Source organism: Archocentrus centrarchus, unplaced genomic scaffold, assembly GCF_007364275.1.
Source record: "Archocentrus centrarchus isolate MPI-CPG fArcCen1 unplaced genomic scaffold, fArcCen1 scaffold_29_ctg1, whole genome shotgun sequence".
Classification (NCBI taxonomy): Eukaryota; Metazoa; Chordata; class Actinopteri; order Cichliformes; family Cichlidae; genus Archocentrus; species Archocentrus centrarchus.
This window is the reverse complement of record NW_022060258.1, coordinates 574918-596740: the sequence shown is the minus strand read 5'-3', so window position 1 is coordinate 596740 and position 21823 is coordinate 574918. Positions and strand designations below refer to the sequence as shown.

General features: G+C 41.7%; 1 protein-coding gene across 1 annotated transcript in view; it reads right to left on the bottom strand.

The window, feature by feature from the left end:
* cadpsa (Ca2+-dependent activator protein for secretion a) overlaps nt 1–21823 on the bottom strand; it is a 479373-nt gene that overhangs the window by 279605 nt on the left and 177945 nt on the right. The window contains exon 9 of the mRNA XM_030723859.1: nt 18613–18679. Within this exon, the coding sequence (XP_030579719.1) occupies nt 18613–18679 (67 nt within the window). The remainder of the gene's footprint in view (nt 1–18612; nt 18680–21823) is intronic.

Genomic DNA, 21823 nt, shown 5'->3' with positions numbered 1-21823 from the left:
TCAGGTAGCAGGAACGATAAACTTCTTCCAAGGAACGTAGAGAGCAACCAATAGTTTTCTGGGGAGAGGTGATGATTCTTTGAAGCGTCTTCTTCTCGCTGCAGTGCAGCTGCCGTACCACACACACGTTCAGCATGACTCAGAGACCAGAGATGAATCTGACCAAGTTGATGTCATCTGCAAATTTTATGATGGTATTGCTGGGATGGGTGGAAGCACAGTCATAGTTGTAAAGGGTGGTGAGTAAGAAGCGCAGGATGCAGCACTGTGGGGGAGCCAGTGCTGTGACTGATGGCTGTGGAGGTGTGGGAGTCTACTTGGACCCTCTGAGAGCAACCCAACAACAAGTCCAAAAGCCAACAGCAGATTGATGTTGAGAAACCCAGGTCTGTCAGCTTGGACACCAGTGTTTGGAGAAGGATGGTGTTAAAGGCCAAGCTAAATTCCACAAAGAGCAGCCCTGCATAGCACCGACTGCTCTAAGTGGGACAAAGCAACATTGGGGCAGCTGTGGCTCAAGTGATGGAGTGGGTTGTCTACCAATCAGAAGGTGAGATGATCAATCCCTGATCCCTGTGTTAAAAGTGCTCAAGCACAGATAGACATCTGTGTCTTTGGCGTTTGGGGTGGCTGTAGCTCAGTAGGTAGAGCAGGTCACCTACTGATTGGAAGGTCAGTGGTTCAATTCCTGGTTACTGCGGGCTGCGTGCCAATGTATCCTTGGGCAAGATACTTAACCCCAAGTTGCTCTCCGACCATTCCGTCGGAGTATGAATGTGAGTGAATGTTAGACGATTAAAGCACTTAGCTTAATTAATTAATCATGGAAGTGTTTGTATGAATGCGTGTGCATGGGGTGAATGTGTTGTGTAAGCGCTTTGAGTGCTCATATCTGAGTAGAAAAGCGCTATATAAGAACTAGTCCATTTACCATCCATCCATCCATTCGCTTCCGCTCATCCTGTTCAGTGGAGCCTATCCCAGCTGTCATAGGGCGAGAGGCAGGGTACACCCTGAACAGGTCACCAGCCTGTCAGAGGGCCAACACAGAGAGACGAACAACCACTCACACTCTCATTCATACCTATGGGCAATTTAGTGTAGCCAATTAACCTAACCCCAGTAAGTGCATGTCTTTGGAATGTGGGAGGAAACCGGAGTACCCGGAGGAAACCCACGCAAGCACAGGGAGAACATACAAACTCCACACAGAGAGACGGAGAGTCCTGGGCCAAGGTGGAATCGAACCCAGGCCTTCCAGATGGTATTCTAACTGTGAGCTGTGTCACCGTGCTGCCCACAGATAGACAGATAAAAAACAAAATTAAAAGTGTGTGAGTATATGGAAAATTGAGTGAAAGATGTTATATAAGTACAAGTCCATCCAGGAAATGGTGTTATGACATTAAAGGTGCATCTTGTTTTTGTTTTTGGAAAGGAACGCTCAAACTGTAGTTTCTGTGTTGTGGTCTTCATGTAGGATGAGTGGCATCACAGAATTTTAGATTCAATTTTTTTTTAAATATAAACTTATGTAACACTGACATTTTGGCTTGTTTTACTGTAATGTTTTGGGTTTCACTAAATTATCCTATACCTGTCTCTGTACTGGCAGAGATTAAATCTTACCAGCAGGTAATGGTAAATGGACTAGCTCTTATGTAGGGCTTTTCTACTCAGTCTGAGCACTCAAAGCGCTTATACAACACGTTTGCATTTACCCATGCACACCCATTCATACAAGCACTTCCATGATTAATTAAGCTAAGTGCTTTAATTATCTAACATTCACACACATACATACTCTGACGGTTGCGTCGGAGAGCAACTTGGGGTTAAGTATCTTGCCCAAGTATCTTGGCATGTAGCCTGGAGTAGCCAGGAATCGAACCACTGACCTTCCGATCAGTAGGTGACGTATAGTTTCAGTTGAAAGTTGGAGAGTTCAGAGTTATTATCATTCAATTCACATCATATGCTTCTTTGTTACTTTTGTTTTGAATTGAATTGAACTGAATTGGAAACCACTGCCTGAGTATTTTAAGTTATTGACATGCCTTGGATGATCATTTTCGGTATTTTAAGTATATTTGTGCTTTGTACGGAAGACATTTTATGTTAACAAACAGACTGCTCTGCAGCTTTAGGTTTCATTACCCCTTGCCTGCTTTGTATTTTAGCATCCAGCCCGATTAGCACCTAAGATGTGCAGCTATATTGTGTTTAGGAAAATTGCTCAGCTGCCTTGTTTTGTGATGTTATATAACACTTTTCATTCCTAATGAAAACCTGCACAGCATTTATATCGGAAGTCTTCTTTTATATCATATGCTTGTAGTATGTTACCATTGGTTACATGGCAACATGTGGTAAATGGTAAATGGACTAGTTCTTATATAGCGCTTTTCTACTCAGTCAGAGCACTCAAAGCGCTTATACAACATGTTTTACATTCACCCATGCACTCCCATTCATACAAGCACTTCCATGTTTACTAAGCTAAGTGCTTTTAATTAGCTAACATTCACACACACTCATACTCCGACGGGACGGTCGGAGAGCAACTTGGGGTTAAGTATCTTGCCCAAGGATACATTGGCATGCAGCCCGGAGTAGCCAGGAATCGAACCACTGACCTTCCAATCAGTAGGTGACCTGCTCTACCTACTGAGCTACAGCCACCCCCGTGTGAGTGTCTAAAAAAAAATGTTAGAAAAAAATGTTGATTTCTTTTAGTTTTACTGTCTACATTTAGAAGGGAATCTCGTTATCCATTGTTGAGTCATCCTACATTGTGTGTGTTCTCTAGTGTTTCTTAAGTTAGTGATAGTTCCTAGAGACTCTTGGTTTTTGACTTTTGTTTTTGTTCAGAGTTTACCTTCCTTTGCACCTTCATTAAAGATGCTCACCTTATGCTTACTTCCGCCTCCTGTGTAATGCAACTGGGTCCACAAAACAGCCACGTTGCATATAGCAAACCTTGCCTGATCCTGCTTCCTTTTTGGCAACCCAGTGGTCAACCCAAAGGTCTCCCCAAAGCAAGTCAGCTCTTCCACCTTGATGATGATCAATACTTTCACCTTGACAACACCCAGCTCTTTTGCTTCAATGCTGCTGCCTGGCAGATCTATGAATGTAGACTCCTCCAGCTCCCTCTTCAAGGAGTAAGCGAGTTTCCCAGGTTCCCGCTGTTATCATCTTTGCCTTGTCCACAGACTGGCATCTGCTTCCTCCATAAAGATGAATTAATTTCTAGTGCTTTCCCTGACTTAAGACAGAATACCTCAAAAGCTGAAAGTGTGTTAATACTGTAGAACGGGGTAAAGAGGAAATGGCTATTGAAAAGCCGAAAGAGAGTGACATTGTGTGTGAGTCAGGATTAATTCAGACTGTGTTTCTTGCTTTCATGTCGACTAACTCCAAGACAGTTATTGGGTTCTGAGTCTATAAGTGAAAGAAGTGTGGAATATATTTCAGAGCCTGTTCATATAAAGACTGGGTTTTTTGCAGCTGAAAATAATTTTCTGGATTTTCTGTTCCCAAGCTTGCAAATAACAAATCTGAATATTCAGCTCCTGAGCTGGCAGTAAATAAAATTGAGTTTAGAGTCTCTGGGCTGTCAGTAGATAAACCTTTGTTTATCTACTAGTCATAAATCTGAGTTATATGCTTCTGAACTGGCCAATTCTAGGCCTGAAGTACATGTTTCCAAGTTGGCTGAGTTAGCTTCTACTCTTTCTGAGCCAGTCAGTACTGCATCTGTCTTTTGTTTTCCTAGGGCCACCAGATCAAAGACTGTTAGTCTCCCTCATTCTTAGATGTTCATTATGTTGTCTCAGTCAGGTCAGTTGGAGGTTGCTAAGTGGGGTTCTCAGCCAACTCAGTTGAAGACTCTTTACTGTGTTCCTGAGCTGGCTCATTCAGAGAGCATTTGTGTTTCTTAGTGAATGACTCATTTTGTTTTCTTGCAAGCTCAACTTGAAATTACTGATTGTGTTTTTAAGCCAGTTAAAAATTTTTTTGCTGTTTTTCTAAGCCAGCCACCCCACAGACTGTAGCCCTGCTTGGGGCAAGACTGCAAGACTTGGAGCCATTCTGCTTGCCCAAGTATCCTCTGACCAAATTAGACTGGCCAGCCAGTCATCAGAGGAGACAGCTTTGAGCCCTGCACACCCCCAGCCATTAGAGGACACCTCATGCCCTGCTGAGCAGCCCCAGTCATTATATTATGAGATTCCTAACAGAGTACTACCAGAGTCCCAGTGACCACAGTCTTCAACAGGCCGTGCTGAGCAGCCTCCACCTGCACAAGAGTCCAAGTTTCCCTCTCTGCCTGAGTCAAAGAGTCCTAACCCCTTGGGCCCCGCACTGCCAGAGCCCAAATCCTCAGGCCCTGTGGCACCAGAGCCCAAGTCAGTGGGTCCCATGTCACAGCCTGAGTCCAAACCCAGGGACCCCGCTCTACCTGAACCTGAATCTGAGGGTTTCCATTGTCACTGCTGGTCTTCTGGTGAACCTTCTGAGGAGTTATGTCTCCTCCATTGCCAACAATGCCAGGCACTCAGCCAAGGCACCAGAGATTTCCTGTCACCTTCACCACTGATCTCCATCATCACCGGCCACCTCCTCGGCCAGTAATAGACAGGTTGCATTTTCACCAACAACGGCAGACAGACAGACCTCCTGAGGGGTCCCATCTTTTCCATCACCAGCAACCTCCAGCAAAGTCACCAAAGGAATTCCGTCTTTGCTGCTGCTGGCATCCTGTCTGGCCTCCTGGGGGCTCTGTCTTTGCCTCCACCGACGCCAGCTTCCTGAGATGTTCTATCTGCCAACATTGACCTCTGGCCAAGCCACAAGAGGTGTCCAGTTGCTTCCATTGCTGCTGGCTTCTAATCAAGCCTCTTAAGGTGCCCCATCATCACCAGACACCTCCTTGGCTACCTGAACAACTCCATCGCTGGCCACCTGGCCAGCCCTCAGAATTGTGCAATCTAACTCACTGGTCTTCAGAGTTGCTTCACCCCCATTATTGGCCTCTGCCCTTAAGTCTTGCCCCGTGGCCTAGCTGGTCTCCAGAACTGCTACACCTCCTCTGTCTAGCCTCATAGCTGGGCCAACCCCCAGAACTACTTGTTGTTTTGGACACTTGCGTTCCCTGTTGTCCTATTACTGGACAACAAGGAATGTGGCTGCATCTGATTTAAAGCTGCATAAGATTGCTTGTAATAGTGTCAATGTAATGACAGCATTCCCAGGACCGCAACCTTGAAACGGAACTTCCACCCATGCAAAGAATGTTTGAGCAGGGAATTTATTGAAAACTGCATTTACACTCAAACGGGATTTTTAAAGCTGATCAAAAGTTTAAGACCATAGCTCAAAAAACCCCGAAAACACCCTCAAAACAGAAATCAAAGTGTCGAAAAAAGTACTCAGTAATGAGTAGCTCCACCATTCTTGTTGATCACTTCAAACAATCGTTTAGGCATGCTTGATGCCAGTGTTTCCAGGAGGCTAGTGGGAACGTTGCTCCAAGTGTTGAAGATGGCTTCACGAAGGGCACCCATTGTCTGGAACTGGTGTCCATTTTTGTAAACTTCCCTTGCCATCCATCCCTCAATGTTCTCAATTGGATTTAGATCAGGGGAACATGCAGGACGGTCCAAAAGAGTGATGTTATTCTCCTGGAAGAAGTCCTTTGTCAGGCGGGGATTGTGAACTGCAGCATTGTCCTGTTGAAAAACCCAGTCATTACCACACAGACGAGGGCCCTCAGTCATAAGGGATGCCCGCTGCAACATCTCCACGTAGTCAACTGCTGTTTGGCGCTCCTGCACAACCTGAAGCTCCATTGTTACATTGAAGGAAAACACCCCCCCCCCCCCCCCCCCCCCCCCCCCACTGTGCCGTGTAGAAAACATCTCAGGTGGGATCTCCTTGTCATGTCAGTAATGTTGGAATTTTTTCTCATCAGAGAAAACAACTTTCTTCCACCTTTCAGTGTCCCATGTTTGGTGCACCCTTGCAAAGTCCAAATAGGCAATTTTGTGGCGTTGAAGAAGACGTGGCCTTTGAAGAGGTTTTTTGTTTCCGAAGCCTTTCCCTCGCAGATGCCATTTGATGGTTACTGGGCTGCAGTCAGCACCAGTAATGGCCTTAATTTGGGTAGAGGATCATCCCGTGCCTTGACAGACAGCCAATTGGATCCTGCAGCTCAGCGCTGGTGAAATTTTTTTTGGGTCTACCACTTGACTTTTTTGTTCCATAACCCTCAGGATCATTTAAAAAATGCAAAATGTCTTACTGCGTCCAACCTCAGCAGTGATGGCACGTTGTGAGAGGCCTTGCTTATGCAGCTCAACAATCCTACCACGTTCAAAGTCGGTGAGCTTTTTTGCTTTTGCCATCAGGAGGTCTTGACAGTGTAAAGACTTGACAGAAAATGACACGGAATCCAAATTTTTGCACAGCTTTTGGCTTTTAAAGGCTATGGTCTTAAACTTTTGATCAGCTTTAAAAATCATGTTTGAGTGTAAATGCAGTTTTCAAAAAATTCCCTGCTCAAAAGTTTTTGTCTCTTGCACCAATTTTAGCATTGTGAAGCTCTACTTAGAACCTTCTTAAGATCCAATAGTGCAAAATGCAGGGGCTTGCTGAGAGTCATCACCACAGAAGCGTTTGAGTGAGATGACCCACTGCGTGAAAGTAAGATGGGACAATCAAAGATGTCTCTTGTGGATCTGGAACTAGTAAAGATTCCAAGAATGTTCGGCTCTGACTTTGTGGAGCTGTTCTTGCAGTTGAAGTTGCAGAAGAGATGGATACCCAGTTCTATACAGTGAAGTTCTTTACTGACAGTAAAGTTGTTCTGGGTTACATACACAATAATTTCAATTAAATTTTATTCATACAGTGCCAAATCACAACAGTTGCTTCAATGCACTTTATATTGTAAGGTAAAGACTATATGATGATTACAGAGAAAACCAGAAATCAAAGCGACCCCTTATGAGCAAACACATGGCAACAGTCAGAAGGAAAAACTCCCTTTTAACAGGAAGAAACCTCCTTCAGAACCAGGCTAAAGGAGAGGCAGTCACCTGCTGTGACCGGTTGGGGGTGAGGGGAGGGAGACAGGACAAAAGAAATGCTGTGGAAGAGAGACAGAAATTAATTTTTAACTAATGATTAAGTGCAGACTGGTGCAGTGGAAAGAAGTGAATGAAAAAGAAATACTCAGTGCATCATGGGAACTCTTGAGCAGGCAAATCCAAAAGGTTCTACATGTATGTGAGTAACCATGTATGAAGAATCGGGAAGTAAATGGTAAATGGACTAGTTCTTATATAGCGCTTTTCTACTCAGTATGAGCACTCAAAGCGCTTATACAACATGTGCATTCACCCATGCACTCCCATTCATACAAGCACTTCCATTTTTATGAAGCTAAGTGCTTTTTTTTTAATTAACTAACATTCACACGCATTCATACTCCGACAGAACGGTCGGAGAGCAACTTGGGGTTAAGTATCTTGCCCAAGGATACATTGGCATGTAGCCTGGAGTAGCCAGGATTCGAACCGCTGACCTTCCGGTCAGTAGGTGACCTGCTCTACCTACTGAGCTACAGCCACCCCAAGTCATCTCTAGCAGAACATTGGAACTATGTTCCCACCACTGCTAACCCTAGCTGAACATGCACTGAAAGAAGTGAAACATCTATGCCATTTATTTGAATAGAATCTTTACATTGGTGCGATGGAAAATCTGGATTTTTGGTTTGAAACCCTTAATTTTACTTTACCTAAAATTAAAAACCCCTTGCTATGGAAGAAAGCAACAGAAACAGTTTGTGGTGAATTAAATATGGACTTCAAGCCAAAGGTGTTTGTGTCATGTGGCCACGTGACGTCACACAAACTGCTGGATGTCTCAAGTCTCATGTCCGCCATTACCTCGCTTCAGCAGTGACCACGTGGTAAAGTCTGCACGGTTTCACTGAAACACTGTTTTATAAAAGGTAAGGATTACACATGTACTCATTTTATGCCATGCTGAATGTTATCTGTTTATATTTTTGGTTGGCAGTGGGATGGAAAACTATTTTGCAGACTTCGTGGGCACCTGGCTCGGGCTAGCTTAACAGTATTATTTTCTGAATAAGTAAGCTTGCGAAAAATGATATTTCGAAAGGCCATTTGAAATTACTTATGCAGGAATTTTTTTGCGATGTACAAATCATGCTATAACACGATTAATATAACAGGAGTTCCATGCGCTGTTAGCTGACGGCTAGCTTGTAGCATTAGGCGATGCTTCCGTTGCTGCTGCCATTACAAGTGCAAAGTCAGGTTCATATTAATGGTCAGTATGAAATTATTTTAGATTTGCTTACGGACGTATATAGACCGCATTGTTCTACTTTGAGTGAATATGTGGTCTGCGGAGGGTGAGGTTGAGACTAAATTGCTTGGACCTCAGAAAACGTGCATCAGGGGTATTCATCAGATAGTGCCATACAAAACTAATTATGCAAAATATTCAGAATATTATGCTGGAATCTTTTATGGAAACTGTTTGATATAGCTCTGACAATCAGTTAGCATAACAAACAGCTCAGTATAAAAATATAGCCTTTAATTATTGCAAAATCTATTAAAAATAGTTTGTGCATTTTGAAGAAATGCTTCTGTGTTTGAAATTAATCTTGTGAATTCAACAAGGTATTTGTGGCAAAGATTCCTTATATGGACATAACACTGAGATGTTTGCTGACCTGTTTCTCTATTCATGAAAGAATTGTGACTTCATCTCTCACCAGAATTTTGAAAGTGGAAAACTTTTAACTTTTCAATTTTTTACATGAATGAGATGTGTAATGGGTCGTTTTTGTATTATAATATTTGATGTGTGATATATGGTTTTTATTATATATTTTTTAAATAGATTGTATTGCATGAGAAGATATGTGTGGGAGAAGACCAGCCAAGTTGCGAGTTATTCTGAATCCTGATGACACCAGAAAGCTACTTCTTCCTGATGGAATTCCAGAAACAATGGAGCAGCTGTTGGGTGAGATCAAGAAAATGTGTGGTTTAAAAGGGAATATAAGACTGCAGTACCAAGACAAAGACTTTGGAGATGCACTAGTGAACTTGACATCTACTGAGGAACTTTATGATTTGGCATCTGTCAAAGTCATCCCCATAACTGATTGTAGCCAAGAAGTTAACCCAACAGTCTGTGAAGATTCTGTGTTATTTCTCTCAGATGACACAGATGTCTTATCCTCACCCTCCAGCTCTGTCTCCACAAGAACCAAGATCTGGCCAAGAGAGGTTCCAATACCAGCATTCTCTTACAACACAGAACTACAGCTGGAAAAGGGGAACACGGCGTTTAAGTCAAACATGACAAGGTTGTCAGTGCTTTCAAAAGCTAAGTCAGACATTCTGGAGAAGGTAACTGAAGAGATATTCAAATACAAAGCTTACCCAACAGATGCTGACTTCAGTGATGTTGCTGAAGCCCTAATTAGGAAGCATCCATGCCTGTCTGAGCCTGGTTCATACAATGGTTGTTATGGGTGGAAGCAGCGGTTCAAGACAAAAATGGGAAATTACCTAACTCAGCTAAAGGGCATTGGATGTTCTGAGTTACTTGTAAATTTTCTCAAGTCCAAAGCTCCCAAAGATGCATTACCAGCAAAGAAAGTCAAGAGACCCAGAAGGGGAGAGGCCAATACCTGATAGTCCAGCAGGAGAAACTCCAGAAAAACTGGAAAATGAGAGACTGTCACTGCTTTGTGAAGTTAAAAAGCGAAATAATCATGCAGTGATAAAGGACAAAATGGCCTAGACATTTTCACTGCGAAGACAGAAAATTGTGGAGAAAGAGTTAGACATGGATGAGCTGAAAGCAAGGTGGTCTGCACTGTTCACAATGGACGAGGTGAGGAATATTTTCCATTTTAATGACGTCAATACACATATCTCATAGCAGCCACTTTAACATGAAATGACGAATATTTGTTATTACTCATATTAAGGGTGTATGTAAATATAACATTTGCTAATGCCATTAATAACACTGTTTACTTAAGCTTTTGTTTCAAATGGCTGCGATAAAAATGTCTACTGATCAGTGGTGGCTTGTTAAGCAAATCATGTTTATTTATCATAAGATACCTGTCAGAAAATATGAGCCAAGTCGGTTCAAAATGCATGTTTACTAGCTGTAAGTATTTGTTGAAATAATGTTTTAGTATTGTTGTTCTGTTGGTATGTTTAATTTACTCAGTCACTCAAAATGTGATCCTGGAGACATTCATAGTAGCATAAATTACAGTAAAGGTGCTCTGGCCGGTGTCTTTATACGTGCCATTGAAATCTTTGTTGTACAAGCAGTAGGCTCACAAAGCCTTAAAAATATGTAGTTTGAAGAGAACTTAAGATCAGGTTTGAAGATGGGTACAGTATAGTTCTTTAGCAATATGGAGTAGCAAACTGTGTTTTTTTGATATGACTATTTAGATCATTTAATTTTAAAAGCTGACCTACTATGACACAAGTCACTAATCCTAGCCTGCAGTATTGAGGACTACAGTCTCTGTACAGGAGACACCTGTTCAAATTCATATTTTCAGGATTTCTAATTATATATGTTATCACATTTACAACTATATTAATCAATACTTACACTACTGTGTTTGAAGAACAGACATGCCTGCTGTTGTAAGCCTAGATGACATGCAGTTTGGTTCTCAGTATCAGAATTTTTTTTATTGGCATATACACACACAGCTCTAATGAAACATGGATTGCAATAACTTGTGATTTGTTTTGTTTTTTTCTGTAAAGATTAACAGGGAGTTTCAGAGAATCACAACTGTCCCACTTCAGCCACGATTCCTGGCCTCTTTGGACAAGCACCACAGCAAACTGATTGAGGTCATCAGAAACAAGGGAGGAGTTGTCCGAGAGAAGACCCGGGATATATTAAAAGTTCTTGATCAGGTATGTACTCATATCAAAATGCATGTGATATCACACCGTTCATAATGTGAATCAAAACAGTTATGTTTCCATTTATATATTTTTTAAACATGATGGTACATACGGTATGATTAGATTAGAATATTATTGTCTAAAGAGTATTTTTGGCTTATCTAAAGTGGGGTTTTGTTGAGTTGTTAGGGCCAATATGGATGGCTGTGTGGCAGGCAGGATCAGATTCTTGAATGGAGACTCACAGACAGAAGTAAAATTAAAGATGTTTTATTAAGGAGTGACATGAAACAAACAGTAAAAAAAGAAAAAAGCAGGCACAGGACAGAGACACAGACTAGTCACAACACTGGGAACACATAAGGCAAGGAACATGAGAGAGGGACAAAACAGACACTAGAACACAGAGATGCAGGGCAGACAGGAACAAAGTGAACCAGGAAGTCAATAATAATGATAACTAATAACCAGACTTAGAAAACTCATAACAACCAAGAATCCAAAAAGAACGAACCTAGAAACACAATGAAAACAGAACCTTAAAGCAAAACCAAGCAGGACCATGACAGCTCGTCTGAGTTTGAAAGGAGAGAGGAGAGCTGAATGTTGAGCCAAGCTAGCAGCTAATCAAAGCTTTGAACTGTTTTTATAATAGCATCAGTAAATTATTGTTTGAAATTCTCAGTTCTGTTTTGTGGTTTTGTATTTTCAGCAAGGGTGAAAGATTAGTATTTACATTATGCAATTGTGTTTTCTCTCTGCACTAGAGCCTTGATGTAAACTTCAAAAGAGAGTGCCTGCTCAAGTGTCTTATTGTGTACCTTGGAGAAGATGTGTACAAACTTATCAAGGAATATATGGTAAGCAGTTTTACACTTAGGCCAAACATTGATGTGTAATACCAATCAAAGGTTTAGGTACACTTAGTATGTGCATGTGTATATCCAAACTTGATTGTTAGTATTCATAGTCACAGATCCATAATGCAGTGTTGTCTATTTGGTAAATTATATCTTTCATAATCAAGTGTGGGCATGGAACTGACATTACAGTAAAGTGTTGCATTCCAAAAAGTGTCTGTGGCCAAACTGTTAAGATAGACATAACTTAAATTTAAGGTTATAGTATCTCTTAACCTGTGAAGTGTAAATATTTTTTTTAACATGTGTTTTTTGTTTTTGAAGCTTTTGGAGCTATTTAAAGATGGGGCAATTTAATTAATCTTGTACTGATTCTTAGTACAAGTTGCAGTGCAGGGTCAAATGTTTGTTTTGAGAAGTATCATTTTCACAAGTCATCACAGTTTCCCACCAGCAGGGATCAAAGTTTTGATATCTGACTGGTGTGGAAATGGTTTTCTACCATAAAAGGGTTTAGTCAGAATAATGCTTTATAATTGTCTTAACAGGTTGGTCATGGGGATGAGGCTGGACCTGAGCTTGAGAGATGTACAATGGCAGAGTTTGTCATCAGAGGTGGTGAGGACACTCTGCAGCCACCACTTGACATTGGCATTGTCATTGAAGGTGTGAAAGTTCTTAATGAGTTGCCATCAATCGCACATGCATGTGCTATGCTATTTGGCTTTATCTATGCTCTCAATTTGAGCTATCCTAGAGAGCTCAAATACACCTTTGAGGTTCTGCAGAAACTGTTCATGGAGATAGAACCCAAAAAATTGACACGGAGAGTCTGTAGTCTTAGTGTCAAGCTCTAAGCATTGGATCAGCCAAAGAGACATTTGGAGATGGCATGTTTTATTGTTTGTTGAACAACATGGCAGCAGAAAAAATATTAAGGCTACAAAATGCATAGTCTAAAAACCAATGGGTGACATTGTGTCTGGGTCTATCATTTATTTATATATATATATATTAGGGGTGGGACTCGATTAAAAAAAATAATCTAATTAATTAGGAGCTTTGTAATTAATTAATTGAAATTAATTGCATTTTAATCACATTTAAATCTTTAACATGATAAATATTAATTTAAGTTTAGTTGATGAATAAATCAATATACATAAGCTTAAACTTCAAAATTTTGTTTATTTTCCCACCAGTCTACTACACAGACCAACGAAGGGTGGAAGTGCTCCTGTGATAAGCAAACTCCCGAAATTAAAGTTAAGCATCATAACTTGATAGTTTTAGTCAACATTAATGTCTCACTTAATATAGTTGGAAATTAATCATCTGCTCAGCTGTATTCCTTGATGTTGAAATGTGTTATGCTTGTTTTAACAGCTTATTTTGAATTAAAGACTTAAAATTAAACCACATAAAGGAGAAAAAGTTCGTTCTCCGTTTAACCAGCTCCGTTTACACAGCTGTGCTTCGCACTCACGGTTGCTAGGCGACATGAGCTACGCAGAGGTGAGGGCAGGTGACGCTGATGTGAAGGCTAGCTGCTAACATCTGGCTTTTGCGGTCTTCATGGGCTTTGAATGATGCGGCCGCTGAATTTTTGACATCGTGCGTCGATATAATCTGTATGCCTATAACTCATGCACTGAGAAACGTTCCGGTCCAAAGTGCGATTAAAATGCGTTAAAATTTTTAATTCAATATATAATATTTAATTATATTTAATTATATATATATATATATATATATATATATATATATATATATATATATAGGGGTTGGACAAAGAAATTGAAACACCTGTCATTTTAGTGTGGGAGGTTTCATGGCTAAATTGGACCAGCCTGGTGGCCAATCTTCATTAATTGCACATTGCAACAGTAAGAGCAGAGTGTGAAGGTTCAATTAGCAGGGTAAGAGCACAGTTTTGCTCAAAATATTCCAATGCACACAACATTATGGGTGACATACCAGAGTTCAAAAGAGGACAAATTGTTGGTGCACGTCTTGCTGGCGCATCTGTGACCAAGACAGCAAGTCTTTGTGATGTATCAAGAGCCACGGTATCCAGGGTAATGTCAGCATACCACCAAGAAGGATGAACCACATCCAACAGGATTAACTGTGGACGCAAGAGGAAGCTGTCTGAAAGGGATGTTCAGGTGCTAACCCGGATTGTATCCAAAAAACATAAAACCATGGCTGCCCAAATCACAGCAGAATTAAATGTGCACCTGGGCGCATCACTGCCAAGGACTACCGAACCATTCTGGAGGACCATGTGCATCCAATGGTTCAAACATTGTATCCTGAAGGCGGTGCCGTGTATCAGGATGACAATGCACCAGTACACACAAGACTGGTGAAAGATTGGTTTGATGAACATGAAAGTGAAGTTGAACATCTCCCATGGCCTGCATACTCACCAGATCTAAATATTATTGAGCCACTTTGGGGTGTTTTGGAGGAGCGAGTCAGGAAACGTTTTCCTCCACCAGCATCACGTTGTGACCTGGCCACTATCCTGCAAGAAGAATGGCTTAAAATCCCTCTGACCACTGTGCAGGACTTTTATATATCATTCCCAAGACGAATTGATGCTGTATTGGCCGCAAAAGGAGCCCCTACACCATACTAATAAATTATTGTGGTCTAAAACCAGGTGTTTAAGTTTCATTGTCCAACCCCTGTATATATATACACATATATAATAACTCAAAACTTTAAGTTGCAGATGAATCTGTTTTAAATCTCTTGATAACCTCAAGGAAAAGGCAGCTTAGTGGGAAACTAAAATACAGGAAGAAGAAGTGCACAATCTATTTAAAGAGTGAAGAGTGCAAGTCTGAGTGAAATGACTTGCCCTCTGCAGGGCAAGTCCACATACCTAAAAAAATAAATACAAGTCACAGTTACAAAATACTGCATGTGTTAGACAGTGACAAAAGGGGGAAAAAACTTGCTTCACAGTTATCTCTACAACATTGCATCTCTAAAACAGCAAGAACTGAACCACAAAACATGACAATAACCAGTGTCTCTGCTGCTCAAGACAAACAAACATCCATGAACATACAAAGACAGACATAAAACAAAAACACACATTTTCTCTCTCTCCTCTCTCTGTCTCTCTCTCTGTCTCTCTCTCTCTCTCTCTCTCTCTCTCTCTCTCTCTCTCTCTCTCTCTCTCTCTCACACACACACACACACACACGAGTGCACAGTCTATTGACCAATATTTGTCACTTGCTATCTATTTAGCTGGGAGCCAAAGAGAGGCTTCAAGTTGGCGGCACTCCGGCTTTTTTAGCTGCGAGTGTTAGGCCAGATAGTGTTCACTCGACTTTGTCAATCGCTTGTCAACTTGTAGCTCTGAGACATATCCTCCCTAACACACAAGAGACAGGCCTCCCTCCCCACACCCCACCCCTCCTGCCTGCTGCCCACCTCCCAATGTAGAGCGACCAGGAAATGGCGCTACCTCTTCTTTCCCTCAAATATACACCCACCCCTCCTGACAAAAGCCTGCATGGCCACTCCATCAATCCTTTGACAGTCGAGGGAAGACAGCTTGGCTGCATCTCTCTTTCTTACAGCACACACACACATGTGGCCAGTGAAAATATCGCCATAAAGCAGAGCTTATGTTGAAGGCTGCTCATGCTTCTCTACTGGGTGGCATCAGGTTGCTGAGCTCATAAAAGATAAAGATCTTGTGGTTTTGAAAGAATGATAGAGAGCAAAACTCTTCAGACACACTGATCAGCTTGATAAGTCCATCAAGTCAATTAAATTTTATTTATATAGTACCAAATCACAACAAACAGTTGCCTTGAGGCGCATTATGGTAAAGACCCTACAATAATTAAGTGAAGTATTGTTATAGATGAAAACAGTTTATATAAGTTTATATAATTCTGTTTTATAACAGAATTATATATAATAATTTCCCCATGCCCTGTGGGTGGTCTTTGTCCTTGAAGCTTGAGTCCTCTACCAGAGTCCTGGGAGCTTTAGCATCCTGCTCAATATCTTAGCTGTTCCGTGGACTGCGCTTTTCTGGACAGAGATCTCAAATATTGCTCCTGGAATCTGCTGGGCCCACTCCCCCAGTTTGGGGGGTCACTGCTCTAAATTATCACAGGGACCACTGTTACCTTCATCTCCCGCATCCTCTCTAGCTCTTCTCTCTGCCCTTGGTATTTCTCAAGTTTCTTGTGTTCCTTCTCCGTGATGTCGCTATCACTTGGCATTGCTACATCTATCACTATGGCCTTCTTCCTCTGCTTGTCCACCACTACGATGTTCGGTTAGCTATCACCAGTTTGTCTGTCTGTATCTGGAAGTCCCACGGGATCTTAGCTCAGTCATTCTCAACCACCCTTGAGACTTCCATGCCATACTCAGCACAGATGTTCATGATTACTATGCCAGCAACTCGGTTAGGACGTTTCATGAATGCCCTGCCTGCTAGCATCTTACACCTTGCTGTTATGTGCTGGATTATCTGAGGGTGTTATCTGAGCGTGCACCCCAGCCTCTATTGATTTTGTGCTTATAGCTTGTTCCAAACCATGATTAGTGCCTCTGTGCTGTCTTTCTGCCAGGTTTGGCCTGCCATTGGTAGGATTATTCAATAGTCACCACTTCTTCTATTTGCTGGTGGTACATGCCATGCAGGGGCCTATCAACAATCAGCAACTATGCCCTGATAGTCATTATCCTGCTGGGATAATAAGCTGGTCAAAGAAGGAGATGGAAGCCACTGATATCAAGACAAGAAAGCTCCTTACCATGCCTGGAGGGTTTCACCCCAAATTCAGCACCCTGAGACTAGCAAATGACAGAACCACTATCCGAGATGAAACAACAAAGATCCATTAATATATGAGGATGATGGCTAAAACTGATCACATGCTTAGTGAAGGACAGACACCTGCATGGCATGTATCACTGGCAGATATTACCATACCAGAGAGATAGCAAGCCAGGAGTTTTTAGGCCTCTTGAACCAGCTCCCAGTTTGGTTTCTGGAGATTTACACCCTCTGTACTTTAAAGATTAGGCTTAAAACCATCCTTTTTGATAAAGCTAATAGTTAGGGCTGGATTAGGTGACCCTGAACCCTTCCTTGCTTACAATAGGCCTGCTGCTGGGGGCTTCCTATGTTGCACTGAGCATTTCTTCTTCACTCACCCCTTTTCAATCTGTGTGTGTGTATACACCACTCTGCATTTAATCATTACTTATTATTAAGTAATCTATGGATCTCTTCCGTAGTGTATCTTTTGTCCTGTGATGATTGAGTTTAGAATATTAGAACAGTAACAATGCCAGCTCTAGTTGCCCCTTTATCATTAATGACATAAAAATGTGAAATCTCCAACTGAGCATTTTGAAATCACTGGGACTATGAGAGATCATGAGCCAGTGAGCACAGCCTGGTTTATCCTTCTTTCTGACTATAATAATTACGCAGTCTACAAAATGAACATCATGCCATATTTAGTCTCACTTGAAATTAGTAAATGAGCCCATAACTGATCAGGAAAGATTTTTTTGGGGGAAGTCACAAAGCAAGAGAACTGAACACAATCTTCCTATAGACATAGGCACCCAGAAATCTTTTGCCAATCAGAGAGTCAGCCTCCTGGCTTAACTTTTCAGACCCAAAAAGGATAAAAAATGCTATGACCATAACTGCTCTAGCACATTGTATCTTATATTAATTAATTAGTGGATTTATTTATTGATTAGCTATTTGTAACATTTTTTCAGTCAAAATACATAGTTTGGGTCAGTGACAGAAAAAAAAAAATTGATTATTGTGTCCTCATATTGATTACATCGGTGACTATTCTCAGACTCAGCTTTATTGTCATTCAGACTATGAGACATAGTGTGAATGAAATGTAGATTCTCAGCTCTCTGTGTCAAACATAGGATTAGAGTAATAAATAAAATAGAATTTAAATAAGTACAGAAAAATAAATAATAAATAATATGTAGCTAAACTAGGATAAGTAAAGAACAGAATAAGAATACACTAAACTAAACTAAAACTAAAACCAGGTATAGCAGCATTCTTCTATAGCAGTAATAACTTGAAATGGTTTAAGGTACAGTGGTGATGCTGTTTGATATGTGTAATGTTTGGGGGTGCTTAGTCAATCTATGGGGGTGGGGGTGGAATTTATCAGCAAACCACTGTGAGAACTCCAGCTGAAATATAAATTTCATCTGCTTTTAAGTCCCAGATTTTTAGAATCTAAGTATATAGACACATTAACTGCATATTAGGGAACTGAAATAAGAGAAGTGTGTTTCTTTCTGTTTATGAAGAATGACTTAAACATCACAGTAATTAAAACATTTTTATTCGGATGGCAATTTTCCTGATTAATGTATAATCTCTGCAAAATAAATATATGGACTGGAAAAATTACGAGCATGACACTATCCAAATTTTGCTTATCCAAATAAGTTATATAGAAACAATGCTACACTTGATTTGTCTTCACTAAACCTAGTCAGAGATCAGTCTTGAAAATTTTCACTGACCCCATAAGCACAGGATGCTACCACTGTGTTCTCCAGAGTCCAGTGAATTAAGACTATCAAAATAACAGAAAAATAAATACTTTTTCTTGCACCTTTGTTGTTTTTCTCTGTTTTTTCAATTTAGTTCTTGTTTGACTGCAGGAACCAAATAAAGCCAGTGAACAGACTTTGCTTACCTGGACCAGCACAAAGAATCTTTTCTTCCATCTTTTCCATATGTTTTTGCCGAAGGCCCAAAGGTACCTGTGAGTAAAAACAATTTTATTTATTCAAAAAGAGACTACCATAGATTTCTCAGTGTGACCTTTATGCAGCTGTTGCTTTTTTCTTCAGTGCCATTATTCATGGCTGAAGTTTATGCAATAGTCTGAATCTGCAATAAGGACACATAGAGCTTTACTAAAGAGCATCTACTGACCTCTCTGTTAAACCACTTTACTGCAGCAGACACAGCACACTTTTGAAAAAACGTGAGGCATAACGTCTCATAGTTCTTTTTTGTATTGGACCTTTTGTGCTAAAGCTGACAAACATTTCTCAGACTAGCTATGTGTCTTAAACAGGTAAAATGCAAGTGTATCTGATAGCACAAACAGTAAACAACTTTCCAGTCAGTTGTGTCTGTAAAGCACCTCCGAGCAAGCATGCACAGTACACAGTCCAGCAATTTGGATGGATTGGATGGATGGATGATGGATGGATGGTGAATGGATGGATGGATGGATGGATGGATGGATGGATAGATAGATAGATAGATAGATAGATAGATAGATAGATAGATAGATAGATAGATAGATAGATAGATAGATAGATAGATAGATAGATAGATAGAGACAATAACAAAGTCATAGAGCCACAGGCACAGAGTGCAAAACTTGTCAAGTGAAACACACTTCCATATTTGCTCCATTTGGTCAACACTCATATTTATCATATCTGGAAAAATATGAATAGGGCTACATCAAATAAGAACTGGAGACCTGCGCTTATCAGTTCAACCAGTGAAGATGGAGTACATTGTCACACTCATACACCCTCAGGAAAACTTCCTTATCTTTATTTTGTACAAGAGTAACTCTAAAACACATACTGCTGTTACTGCTCTAAAGTTTCATTGTACTGGAATTTAGTGATGATAAAGATGATCCTGATTATGGTTTTAAATCACAGCTGCATGAAGCATTTTTTCTTCAAGCTCCAATCAACTAAATTTTCAGAGTTTGTTGGAACTGCATGAAAGTGAGTTTTAGTGGTAAGGGACCACTTTAATATTTACTTAGAGTGGTAAATATTTTAATACTTAATTTTTTTATAATGTAAATGTCCATGTGGAGATTTTGAATACAGATCCTGGTGTTGGCACACCTGTCAATCAATGTCTGCATAATAAAGCAGTTTTCTAGTGTTACTGACCATTCAAAGTGCTTTTAACCTATATGTCAGTTTTTAATCATACATTCTGTCATATTGCACCGTGTGGTTGGTAGGATATGGACTCAGAATGCAGGACTCAGGAGACAGAATGTGAACTCAAAAACTCATCTTTATTGCTGGCAACTTGCAGGAGAAAACAAGCAGGGCAGGGCAGGAGTACAACAAGCTCGAACTGGGAAACACAGAGCAGAGGAACACAGAACTGAGGGAGAATCTGACACAGGATGGGGGAGACTCAGACAATAAATGATGGCGCCGGTGAGGTCAGCAGCCGTCGTACCTGCTCCTACGCTTTGTTTGTTTATATTAGGTTTAGCTCTAATTTTGGACTTTATAATTCCGCCTGCTCTGTGTCATATCACGTATGACAGACAGACTCTTTTTAATATCAGAATACAGCACTCTGGCTGTATTCTGACACCTTTTTCTCCCGACCCGACTTGGCCTCAGGAAATACTGCGTTTCCAGTGGGCCAGCTCAAACAAAGGACGCGGAGCACCCAGGTCACGGACAAGGCCCCGAGGGAAAAGAGCCGGCGTAAGAGAGAGGCTGAGGCGCAGAGCGCACCAAACGCCACTGCCGAGCATCCTGTTGGCTAATGTCCAGTCACTGGATAACAAGCTGGACGAACTCAGGGCCAGGATACAGTTTCAGAGGGACATAAGGGACTGCAACATCATCTGTCTCACGGAGACATGGCTGACCCCCCTCATACCGGACCACGCCGTGCAGCCGTCGGAGTTCTTCAGTGTTCATCGCACGGACAGAACGAGTGAGTCTGGAAAATCAAGAGGAGGAGGTGTGTGCCTAATGATTAATAACAACTGGTGTGACAGTAGGAATGTTGTCCTTCTGAAACAATCATGTTCACCTAACCTGGAGCTCCTAACCCTGAAATGCCGTCCCCACTACCTGCCCCGCGAGTTCACTTCGGTCATCTTCAGCGCCGTCTATATTCCACCTCAGGCGGACACAAACACTGCACTATCCGAGCTACATGAGGCTATTTCCACCTATCAGGCTAACCAGCGTGATGCGGCTCTCATCGTAGGGGGACTTTAACAGTGCAAACTTGAAAAAGGTGATACCGGAGTTTATTCAACACATCGACTGCCCCACCAGAGGAGAGAGGACCCTAGACCACTGCTATTCTCCATTCAAAGATGGCTACAAAGCAAAGCCTCTTCCGCCTTTTGGGAAGTCTGACCACACCTCTGTCCTTCTCATGCCGAAATACAAACAACGGCTCAGGCAGGAACCCCCTGCTGTGAGAGAAGTGACACAGTGGTCTGATCAAACAGAGGCCGCTCTGCAGGGTGCGTTGGATTCAACCGACTGGGACATGTTTCGCAGCAGCGCGGGCGGAGACATCGAGGAGTTTACGGAAACTGTTGTGGGATTTATTGGGAAAGTTGTTGATGACACTTCACTTAGGAGGACCATCAGGACTTTTCCCAACCAGAAGCCGTGGGTGGATAAATCTGTCCGCGACGCCCTGAGGTCCCGCACCGTTGCCTACAACTCCGGCCTCGCCTCTGGGAACATGGAGGACTACAAGGTTGCATCATACAACGTCCGCAGAGCGGTGAAAGACGCAAAACATCGCTACGGCCGCAGACTGGAACAGCAACTACAACAGTCTGACTCCAGGGGACTGTGGCAGGGACTACGCACCATCACGGACTACAAAGCACCACACACACCCGGTGAGTGCCGACGCTTCTCTGGCTGATGAACTCAACATCTTCTTTGCGCGCTTTGAGTCGGGAAGCCGACAGCCCGCTGCGCTCCCGGCCGGAGGGGCGGAGACACTCATTGTGAGGAGCGCGACGTGAGGAGGGCGTTTAGACGTGTAAACACCAGGAAAGCGGCTGGACCAGACGGTATTAGTGGATGTGTCCTTAAGACCTGCGCTGACCAGCTGGCACCTGTGTTTACACTGATATTCAACCT